The sequence below is a fragment of the Ornithodoros turicata genome, chromosome 9 (assembly GCF_037126465.1).
Source record: "Ornithodoros turicata isolate Travis chromosome 9, ASM3712646v1, whole genome shotgun sequence".
In the NCBI taxonomy this organism is placed as follows: Eukaryota; Metazoa; Arthropoda; class Arachnida; order Ixodida; family Argasidae; genus Ornithodoros; species Ornithodoros turicata.
In genome coordinates, this window is record NC_088209.1 from 36377186 (window position 1) to 36389349 (window position 12164).

Here is a 12164-nt window from a genome sequence, read left to right on the forward strand (position 1 = left end):
AGAGAGGATTTGTTGTGATAAGCCGAAACGACACGCTTTGGTCGCCCCCACCCCCATTCATGTAAACATAGCTGAAGTTCTGCAACATGATGTCATGCACTTTGAAGGCATAAGGCTTATCGTGAACACCTTCCGATCTAGTAAAACCCGCTAATAGCGAGTGTTAGTTACATCAGAAAGTGCTCACGACAACAGTTCCGGAAATATGATAAGCCAATCGCCCCGTTCCTTTGACGCTGGTGACATCACATTGCTAAGCTTCGATTTGATACCTGCACTTATCGTATCGTTTTCATAGAGTTCCTCGTGATGTGTTAAAACTCCATATTATCAGTTAAAATTGGTCAAACATTTTGTGTGTGTGTGTGCGTGTGTCTATAAGACCATCAGGTTGAGTAGAGTAACGCGATCCCTCTCTGATATTTTTTTATTCCGTGTTAGCGCCGCGAAGCAACTGTGGCTATGAGCGGCGTACAGATGTGGAAAGATGGAGAGAGGACAGCAGGAAGAAGTCGGGGATAGGGGGGTTAGTATGCGTCCTGAGCCGACTTCAGGCGGAACTGTACCGACATTCGTCTGGAAAGTCTTCGGAAAACCCAGGGAAAACCTCAGGCAGCACAGCCGGTGGTAGGATTCGAACCCACGACCTCCCAGTCTTCAGCACGACCTTGGCTACCACCAACGAGTGGGTAGCCTTAACCCGCTGTGCCATGCCCGCTGGTCTCTGAGAATTCATCGTACTGCCTATGGATTTTCCCAGCACCCCGCACAGCGCCGTAACACCCCAGAGCACCCGCACAGACGCCTGTCTATATCTGTTCCTTCCATCGTTGTTCGGCGCCATGTCGTGTCTATGTACCCCATAATACCTGTCAAAACGCCAAAAGCCAGCAGATAGGGCGACCCCCACACATCCCATATCAGATACCTCCGACGGAGTTCGAACCCCCACCACCACCACCACCGGCACTTCAAAGTGAAAATTCTGCGCGTTTTTGCCATATCTCCGTAACTTCCTGAAGTCTCCCTTAAAACTGCCTTGATTCCTACGGTGGGATCCGCGTATCTCAAAGAGAAACTATACGACGAGCGTAACGTTTGACGCACAAGATACAACGATGTACACGCTATGCAAGTAGGTCGGTTGTCTACGCAGCTCCGCAGTTTCCCTCTTCCCCTGTTGCCCGTGGAGCGCCCTCATGGGTCCCCCTCCCAAATAACGGGGCAACATTTCCAGGTGAGGCGCGCGTGGTTTCCTCTGTGAACCCACGCAGGTCCACGAATACCTCCTTATTGCTGTCTTGCGATTGGACACGCAGTTCGTCACGTGGTTTCTCCAGCCCTACCCTCTCCCCTGCTTAGAGGCGAACTGTCCTAGCGTATTCAACCACTTACACCGCAATCTGCCACTGGATGTGAAATCGATTCCTTTCCTCGATATAACGATGCCTCTCCCTGTCTTTACCGCTCAAATTAATAAAGCTCATTATGTTTGGAAATTCGACAATGCCGACGTGCACAAAGTTTCCGGAAAGTACGGAAACGTAAATATATTCCACGTTGCGCTCAGATACAAGACACGGGAACTGCTTCGTCGAAAGCAGATACTTTCGGTTGTACCTGGAATCATCCTGCCACCAAGCGGTGCTGACTGTAAACTTCAGAACGACCGTTTTATGGTTGCATATACTGCTCCTATGGGGAGCGACGGGACACTGGCGAGAGGAATCCGCTAGTAGAAAAGGTACGCTTCGCGGCTGCACCCGATGAGGAAGAGGACAACACGGCGCAGTTGATGCAATTTCCTCCAGCTGTTCCTACTTCTGTCGGTTCCCCACAAGATGGCGTGCTCTGCTTCCGTTTGAAAGCTCACCGGAATTGTTTCAAGTCCACAAACTTGTGAGATTACCAGTAGGACATTTTTTCTTCTGCACTTTTTGAATCATTGACGGATGATAACACATATGAGAGAGACTTGAGGCGGCATAGAATGCGTCTCCACAAGAAGTAGGCTTCTTGCGTCAGCACTGGATCTGTGAATTGTAGCTGTATTGTCGGAGTCGAAAGATGCGAAAGCCTGTTGCGTCTGCGGCGATTGAAAAGCGCAATCTTTACCTACATAGCTTCGAAGGCGCTATTCTTGCAGTCTGGCGTTCCTTAGTACTATAAATGTGAGAAATTGCACAAAGGGAATAAAATACTGCGCAGTACAAGTTGAAAAGCCACGTAGTTTTCGTCATCATATTGCAGGTAAACATATATTGAAAATATGTTCCCCGCGGCTACACGCGAGACAAGGTACAATTGTAATTTGCAAAAGTAATAAGTCACGCTAAAATAGGTTCCATTTCTGCGTGCACTAATTAATCTAATGAGAACAAACTATTCATTCGATTGTGAAACCTTGACGGAGTAAAGCTCAAAAAAAAATTTTATAGATAATTTATATAAGACACATTTCTATGATTAATATTTATAATGAATATTTATGAAAATGTTATATGCGGAGTTAATCGCAGAGCCTAAGTACTGCGTGCACACACAATGTGCGCGATATCATTTCCAGTTGCATTTGCTCAAAGACGCACGTAAGCAACTTCACTTTGACGACTAGCTGTGTGTGTCCCACTAACAGATAGTATAATATAATAGTTATATTAGCTATCTTACAGGAATCTCAAAAAATCAAACTATCGTCGCAGTTTCCAAATTCTCCAGAGCGTAGGAATTCATCCTTGAAACGTATATCACGCGTTTTCCTTAAAGCATCAGTCAAACCGTGCTGAAAGTCTCAGAGAACACAGAAGAAGCGCCTCGCATACTTCCTGGACGAGTCGCTTTACTCTACGCTCAACCAACACATCCACGCAAGAGGTGACGCAAAGCAAAGCAAAGCCCACAGCCGCCAAGGTCTTCCATGGTACCGTTCCATCTCTTTACGACTTTAAAGCCTGCCTCACTGCGTTTGCTTAAATCATGAAGCGGTGTGTGCTGTTCCCCTGTCTCTCTACCCGCAAGGCGAAGCGGCGGACATGCTCGACACCTTAGGACTAGACGCGTCCGTTCTCAGGGCCATACAGGACTGGACTAGTGTCACCTTGCATGCATTAGCAGTGTGTGCGTTCGGGAGCCTCGTTTGGATATGTGGATCCCGCTATCGAACGTTCCGACGTCAGGTTCGAATGTTAAGGTCTGTGCCAGACGAGCGTATAAATACCATCGTCTCCGGTATAAGCAAAGTTGTTGCTGTCCTGCGCCACCCACTGGAACCTTCAACTGGTGAGTGTCAGCTCGTCCAGCTTGGCGTTGACGTCTTCGCGTCAGCGGCGACTACATCGAAGCGACGGTAGTGACGACATGGTGGATCAATGACAGGGTGGGATTTGATTTGTAGTTATGCTGGAGGCGTTCTGCGGCTTCACGCAGCTTGTGAGCAAAGAGGGCATCTACCAGTTCTGGATAGGCCTTCAACCGTTCGTTGTGCTCCACAAGGCAGAGATGGTTGAAGTACGTGCTTAGAACGTGGCTACGACCACATACAGAGTAAGACCAATTCTAGAATGTGTAATATGTACCCTTTGCAGCCACTCCTCATTCATCCGAACAACTTGACCAAGACGGTCGAGTACCACTTCTTGCATCCAGTGCTACAACAAGGGCTTCTGACCAGGTAACTGACATATATTTTTCTCGCTTCTTTTCTTAATAACCTTATTCCGTAGTTCTGGACCAAAGTGGCGTGAGCGCAGGAAACTCATCACGCCCGCGTTCCATTTCCGCGTCCTCGAGAGCTCCATAGGCATCTTCAACAAACACGCTGCAATTATGGTGCAGAAAGTGCAGAAATCATTGCGTGAGCCCTCCATCGACATCGTGCCCTTACTAACTATGTGCAGCCTAGACATCATTTGCGGCAAGTACCGTCATCTAAGGGCCACTTCTGTAGAAACGCGGTGTACCACTTTTTTTTTAACGAATTTGAACGTTCTCGCTCTTCAGAATCTGCAATGGGAATCAACTTGGGTGCACAGGACGCTTCTGAACACCGTTACATCAAGAGTTTGCACGCGTAAATCTCATCCTTCAATCGACCGCGCCACATCTTGCTCATATCACTGGTATCTCGTGCAGATTATTCCGTGGCTGCATGGACCGTCTGAGCAGGCCGTGGTTGTGGTGGGACCTGGTTTATGGGCTCACGAATCGCAGCAGAGAGTTCAATTCCAATGCCAAGGAAGTCAATGCGTTCATAAAACACGTAAGCATAGCACCATCACTTATATCCTGTTTTGATTTGTTCGTTCATCGTATTCGTAGTTGGAATGTGTACACACGTAACATAAACTTAGTTCGAAACATAACTAAAAGTTAGGACGTTCACTGGCTCTGGAAGTCCAAACGTACCCAGCCTCACGCTGCTATAGTAGTGTCCAACCACAGGGGTGCTCTGTACAGGTGAACGCTCTCTCCACTCTCACTGGTTGAAGTCGAGTAAAAAGGTGTACGAAAACAATTGCATGCAGGTGGAGGCACCATGTCACTACATATCAGGGTTGCCACTCCGGGTTTGGAATGATTCCGGAATCATTCCAGATTTACCAGAGCCCGGAATGGAATTGCAATGGAATGGCGGAAACTGTCCTAGGAATGGAATGGAATTAGGCTTTTTTTTTCTTTTCGCGGGCGGAATGGAATTGGAATGGACTGGTCTGGGTGCCACACGGTCAAGGGCGAAATAACCTTGTCTTTTTGCTTTTTCCGTGATGGGTAATGTCAATCTCCTCTATAGCGCTGCCGGGCTACCCAGCACGGCTACCGGTCCCTTTTCTTTTATTGATGAAATTAAAGGAATGGAATGGGGTTGCCAAGCCATTCCAGGAGGGGGAATTGGCCATACCTTTTCATTCCGAGGAATTGAAAGGAATGGAATTATCACGAATTTCCATTCCTCGGAATGGAATTGGAATGGAATGGGTGATCCCATTCCGCAACCCTGCTACATATTATAGACAGCGCAAAGAAGCCACATGCAGTTGGTGATGCGACAGCTTGGTGAGTGGTGATTGAGTGGTGACTGAGTATCCCTTCGCCTCCTTCCATTGTAGGTTATTCGTCAGCGAAAGAAAATGTTAGCGGAAAAGAAACTCTCCCTCAACGGCGAAAACGCGCAAAAAAGCTCTCGCCCATTCCTGGACCTTCTGCTGGACCATCATCTTGAAGATCCTTCATTCACGGAAGACGACATAAATGAAGAAGTGAATACGTTCATGTTTGCGGTGAGCGCATACTGTGTCCCTTATATGTGTTTTTCCTCATTTTTTAACGCAAACCCTTTTAGGGAAAACTATGTAAAGACTATTAATCTTTTGAACACGAGCAGTCCGTACATTGCAATCACAGTGAACCTTTTTCACAACGCTTCGGCGCATGCTCTGTGACCCTGACGGCGCCGGAGAGGGTTCCTTACATATTCAATAGATGGCGCCGTCTGTGTTGTGGCGCGCACCGCGCGTACCGAGCGTGTTTCGCTGGACAGCCGGTAGGATACGACGCGAGTATGACAATAGGTCCATTGCAGCGAGAGTACGTCTGTCTGTCGCGATGTAAAGTCTTGAAGTCATTCTATCAGACCTATTGTCCCTTTCCTTTTTTTTTCGTTTTTTTGTTGCGTCTGCATTGTGTGGTGTCTTTAGGAGATGATTTTTACCACGCCGTGATTTTTTTTAACGAATAGATTAGTTTTTTAACAATATTCCCGCTCGCAGCTACTTGCAGACAGTTTTGCTCGTACAAAACGTCAAGACGTACCATAATCAGGTTCATTCGCCTTTGGGGTCAAGTGAACCAATGCGTATGCACATAAAAGTTTATCGAGATTCATTCATACTGTGCGACTTCTACTCTGTCTTCCTTTTAACGTTCATAGTAAGCGAAAATAAATTACCTGAATAAGTACTTTACTCACACAGGGCCACGACACAACGGCAGCATCAACAACATACGCCCTCTTCCTCCTGGGGCTGGACGCAGAAGCTCAAAGTAAAGTCCACGAAGAACTGGACGCCATCTTCGGAAGCGACACCAAACGCCCTGTGTCAAGAGAGGACATGGCAAGCATGAAGTACATGGAATGTGTCATAAAGGTACGTCTCATTTTCTGTTGCCACACGCAACGTGCAGAAGAACGACAATTTGCAGTGATTATGTCAATCACAATGTCATCACAATTCGCAATGAAATGCACCACATCACATCCTAGGAATCTCAGAGACTGTACAGCACCGTTCCACTGTTCGGTCGGATGATAGAGGAGGACCTTACGATAGGTGAGACCACTTAACGGGTATATTCAAATTCGGATGTGCCGGGACCACTGCGTTTTTCTAACCAAAGAAAATGACGAGGTAAACGATATGTTTTTACCTGGAAGAGGAACAAATCAGGAACGAAATTAAAACAGGAATAGGACTCTCGTATGTTGTGTGAACAGTATAAAAATTAAATTTTATCGCCGGTTTCTTCAAGATGATCCGCCATGTATACTGAGGACCCCAGTCCGGACCCAACTGGCGGCACAGTCTGATGCCTGCATAGGGTGCCACAATACTCTCCCTCTGCACAGAGGGAGCTAGTATTCAGGCATCCTTAAAGTCACTGGATTGGGGAAAGTAACGCCATCCTTTCCCTTCCCGCCGCGATCTTGGAACAAAAATGGCGGCCGCGGCATGGGTTGGCAGCCATTAATGGTCCAGGGTCACGGTGGCAAAGATCAGAGGATGGCGGTACTTTTCCCGGTCCAGTGACTTTAGGCACCCTAATGCCCGCACCACCTAGTCCGTACCTGTGTGCTTGCAAAAGGTCGAGTCACCATGCTACCCCAACCCACCGACCCTACCTTTTCCAAGATGGCAGCTTCCGAAAGCTTTAGGCTTAGCATTGCCGTGTTTCTCCTGCGCTGGAAGTGCTTCAGATAGTATTGGTCACGTGCATATAAAAAAATGTTCTAGACCACCCAATTTTATATGTCTATATTTTATATTTTTAAACTCAGTAAATGACATTATTTCACTTTTATGCAATATTTACCTTTCGAACGCTTTCACTAATTTTTAAAAACCAGTGGTCCCGGTAACGAACGCATGTGTGGGAAAGCCTGCGACAATGTATGAAAAACGTGACATGAAATGGAATTGTATTTGCGTATCTTTCACGAGAAGTGCGAAACATGAACACGTGCACGTCCAAAGGCAAACTGAATCCGCGTTCACTGATGGTTATATTCGTGACTTCGCAGCGCACCACAAGATACCACGTGGGACGACGTGCATTATTTTTGCTCAAATGGTTCACCGCGACCCAGAGTATTATCCAAACCCGGACGCGTTCGACCCCAGCAGGTTCCTGCCCGAAAACAGCAAAGGGAGGCATCCGTTCGCCTTTGTGCCATTTTCAGCTGGGCCACGAAACTGTCTAGGTAAGCTACGTATACACACGCAAACCAGGCTGACAGAAAGCCGACTAGTTCGAAAAGTTGAAACTTTTGTTTTCAGATACACGGTAAAAGAATAGAAAGACTAGTCCATCGTTGAGTATAAATAGACTTCAACATCCAGCCAGAACTCTGGCTACGGTTCAACGAAAGACACCCTGACAGCCTAAATTACATGCATCGTAAAGATTCGTCGCGAAAACGATGCTCAATTAAGGTCTGAGACTGACGGCTTCGAAGGACACCACTAGTTCCCCTGACTATTATTTCCCGACCACCACAGGTGGTTAAGCCCAAACTCAGCCAGCCGAAACGGTTCTTACGGGGCTGTTTATAGTTAAAGAACTGTTGCTTTGGTCGATTCCATATTCAGGCACGACGTTTCTTCGAAGGGTCAACAGTAATCCCTTGCTATAACGAAGTCAGCGGGACCGAAAAAGATTCGAACTAAGCAGCAAAATTCGATAAAAGCGGAAATGCCACAACAACAATGACAGCAGCCTGCGAAGCGCTGCCGAGACACCAGGTGGTTACAACACCACAGCCTCAACAAAAAGTCTTCGGGCAAGCAGACAATAAGCGTCTTGGTACCCTTTCAAATTCATTTCAAAAAGAAAGAGAGAAACAGAGAGAGGTTTTTCTGTTGTGCTGCGTCTTGGATTTAGTCTCAGTGTTGCTTGTATAGCATTGTATCACATCGCATCGTTTACGTTTATGCCATGTGTTTATTTATTTATTTATTTATTTATTTGTTTACAAATACTGCAGACGGCAGCTGCCGTCCAAGCAGGAGAGGGTTTACAAAATTAAATGTCGTTTGAGGTTCCGCTCAAATGCACTTATATTGGAGGATAACACACAAGCGGGATGGGATTCGAAATGGGGATTTAAGTCACGACAAAGTCAGACTAGCCACCCCAGAACGAGTATCTGTTCATATTCTAATTAGTTCATTATTTCAGAAGCGTGTTCCAAGACTTTACAACATGTACACAGGAGCGATATGGGACGGTAATTTGAGGCTAAAAGCTTGTCCCCCAGTCTTGCGTATCGGTACCACTTTAGACACAAACCAGTCCTTAGGCACGTGGGACTGCCGCAAAGATTCCGAGAAGATGACATAAAAACAGCGAGAGAGTATTTTAGAGCAGCGCAAAGAGAATTCGTTTCGGATGTTATCATATACCAGAGATTTCTTTGGGTCGATATTTAATATGAAGTTGAATATACCCACAAGGTTCAAAGAAGGGTTGACCATCGTGGATACTGATCTCGTTAGGCTAACTGATGGAAGAAGATTGACAAAATACCTTGTGAAACGTGTGGTTAAATTCATTTGCGACAAGGTCAGGATCTGTGACAACAACATTAGCATTTATTTAGTTATTAGAAGTTACTTAGTGTTACGTTGAAGAAACCGTCGCGCTCATATCGCAGCTTATCTCTTAGTGTCCCCATAAGGGAGCAAAGACTTTGTGTATCTACACTCTTGATCTTCCGTTTACGTTTTATTCCCATTTTTAGATGAATAATTTCTCGGGTAAGCCACGGACGATTATTCTGCATTTTCTTTATTTGCATTTATTTATTACCTTTTAAGACAAGTTGAAATCAAGAGCTTAAACTTAGTAGCTTATATTGCCACCCAGTTGAAAGTCGTTAAAGTGTAATTGAAGAAAACAGAGGACTGATTCGTCGTTAGCAGCTCTAAAATTGTAAACATTTTTTAAGGATTTTCTGACTTTGAGTGGGCTTGAAATCAAAAGGGAAAACACGAGTTTATGATCTCAAATACCCTCGTTGACCTCAATATCGTAACCGCAAGTGAAGTCAATGACAAAGACCAAATCTATAAGATCGATTGAATTGGTGGGGATAGTACAGCTGCGCTGGTTAACAAGTTGAGTGAGATTGAAAGTAAACGTAAGTTCCAGTAGGTAAGTTACCGCTGACAACCTGCGAGCCCCGTACAAGTAAGACTGGGCCAATCAATATCAGGCAAATTGAAGTCCCCGGTAAGGATGGCATTCTCATGTTGTTTATGAGTTTGGAAGAGGTATTGACGCAACGAAAGGAGAAGCGATTCTGGGGATCGTGGAACCCGAAAGTGGGCGCGTTTATCAAACATATCCCAAGCAGGACAACATCTTGGTCCGTTATTGGTCCGATATTGACAATACGAGAACGTGATGTGGGGCAAGCTTGCGCTTGTCCCACCCTACAGTTGGCAATAGATAATGAAAGGTGGATTTGCCGTACGGGCTAATCTAATCGGGGTCAGCTGGCGGGGCACTTCGGATAATCGCGTTCGCAAAAGCACGCATTTCGATCGGAACACCGTGAGACTTCGAATAAAGCGATAATTCGTTATAACGAGGGCACACTGAAGATAGTGCCTAACACAAATTCGTAAATATTGTTCCGTTCCTCCTTTCAGGTCAAAAGTTTGCTATGATGGAGGAAAAGGTGCTTCTGGCCACAGTGCTCCGACACTTCAGCGTGAAGTCGCTGTTCGGAAGAGACAAGCTAATCCTCGTGCCACAGCCCATCATGCATCCACGATCAACAAAGGGGGGTGTACACTTAAAGTTCACCAAACGACATTGATTGCCTCGTTGATGAAGCGTCAACACATTGGTGTCCATTCCGTCATTTGTGGCTATTGTGTTACTGGAAGTGTGAGTGACTTCATATGTAATTATTGTGGGGAACGAATTAAAGTTCCACGTACCAATTGGAAAGTCATGTGGATCATTAAGCAAACAATTATGCGGTGAAGCAACGTTAAATCCAGTACGTCAACCTTTCGCGTAGGCATTCCAACGAAGTGTTCGTGTTTCTCTTTTTTCTTCTTTTGTTGTTCCCACCAACCACTCCATCAACACTTTAAAAGCATTTTTGCAGACGATTTCGTGACATAATAACAACAACAACATAAGATAGATGATGGTGATGATGAGGTGTTTTACTGCAAGGGACGTGGTACTGTATACCGCACTTCTATAACATGGGATAACAACCTACTCCTGCACTCCTAGAAATGAACTTCACCGCATAGTACGCTCCTAGCCAACCATCATCTCGAATGATATCGTTATCTTCCCTGATTTGTTGAAAACTGTAGGCGTACGCCTTTTTTGTGACAATAATGAACAGCTTAAGTGTAAAAAAAAGGCGTACGCCTCCCGTTTTCAACAAGTCAGGGCTGATAACGATATCATTCGAGATGATTGTTGGCTAGGAGCGTGCTATGCGGTGAAGTTCATTTTAAGAGTGTGTGGGTTGTTACGTGACCGAGACTGGCACCAAATGGATGGAACACATACACACACATGACAGGTAAGATATACAGTGTGGGCGTACTCCATTGAGTGGATACTAAAGGCGTTGCACACATTGTATTTCGAGGCGCGCGGTGCATCGTATCAATATCAGACAATCATACTACATTCTCCACTCGCTAATACCAAAACAAAATCGAAGCATCCTCAGTTGATACACTTCGACCACCGGAATTACGGATTCCTGCCGGCGCCAACCGCTTGCAACGCTTCGTGTCACTGTTCATTAATCCGCCAAAGGATATGCCGGGCCATCGGCTCGTAGCTGAAAATATACCTATAGCTATTCTGAGTGAGCCAGCGACACCCTTGCTCTATTAGAACGCTATGTATGTGTATGGGTCTGTAATGCGCCTGAAGGAGATAATGCTTGGAGTCTTATCAGAGAGGCTCGGATTCCGCCGTGCCAGAGACTTTCAAGCTGGAACAACGCAGCCAGGAAGTCGTTTCCTGTGAGGCCAGCTTTGACAACACAAGTGCCTGTTGTTTCCAGCTGTGTCAACGTCAATCCTCCTCGCCACAAGTGCGCGACACCGCTACGTTTTACGTTGATCAATCCACAGTGCAATGGAGCGAGACACAGGGATGCCTTGGTGCGCGTGGAACTTCGCACTCAACGCAGCAGTGTGGTTGTCTATTGTGGGTGCGACATGGCTGTTTTTCAAGTATGTCGCGGGCGCCTTGCGAAAGCGGAGTTTCGTGAGACACTCTCCAATGCCTGGCGATGCCACGTCGGTTTGGAATCCCCTTGGGATGTCTTATATGCTCAGTCTCGAAACTGTCGACGCATCACTGCGTAAGTATCGACATGAATGCTTTCTGATTTGCGTGTGTTTACGTTTCCATTTCGACATGTGTAATTACGTAACACAAGAACTTTCGCAAAGGTACGCGGATGCTTGGTGTGGACAAATGGTCTGTAATCGTATTGCTAGAGCAAAGATCATAAACTATAGTGTCATAAAAAGAGCACGCACTACAAACACTGACAACACGGCGTGTGTGCTCTTTTTATTCGACTATGGATTCTAACCAAATTCTCCACCTTTCCAAACTTCGTAATCCTAAGCTGTGACGTGAACCTTCCTTCCTTGGTCTTTGTTTTTGCTTGTTTGAGTTTTCTTTTGAGCAAATTTTTGAGAAGAAACTGGTAAAAAATGTGTGTCAAAACCAGTATGGACACACTGGCCACGCTAATATCGTTGCCGTGCACATCAAAAACATTTTTTTTTTAATTTTAAAAGTAGTATTACAAACCCACTCAGTCGACATGCAAGAAACAAGTCGGGGGTCCAGTAAAACATCCATTTGGGCTTGTTGTTAGATTTCCTTGA

The 12164-nt window shown here is 45.8% G+C and overlaps 2 protein-coding genes across 4 annotated transcripts in view; one reads left to right on the top strand and one right to left on the bottom strand.

Moving 5' to 3' along the window:
• Positions 1-12164, bottom strand: part of LOC135368804 (protein qui-1-like) — a 336239-nt gene that overhangs the window by 225601 nt on the left and 98474 nt on the right. For all 3 annotated transcript variants that reach the window (XM_064602319.1, XM_064602318.1, XM_064602320.1), the window contains one exon: positions 5945-6090. The gene's annotated coding sequence lies outside the window, so the exon portion shown is untranslated. The remainder of the gene's footprint in view (positions 1-5944; positions 6091-12164) is intronic.
• Positions 1784-10217, top strand: LOC135369467 (cytochrome P450 4V2-like). The gene is made up of 10 exons (XM_064603055.1): positions 1784-3279; positions 3395-3507; positions 3585-3670; positions 3723-4070; positions 4132-4258; positions 5106-5276; positions 5970-6143; positions 6260-6326; positions 7295-7474; positions 9927-10217. The coding sequence occupies exons 1-10, from the start codon at positions 3033-3035 to the stop codon at positions 10094-10096; spliced, it is 1683 nt and encodes a 560-aa protein (XP_064459125.1). The 5' UTR covers positions 1784-3032; the 3' UTR covers positions 10097-10217.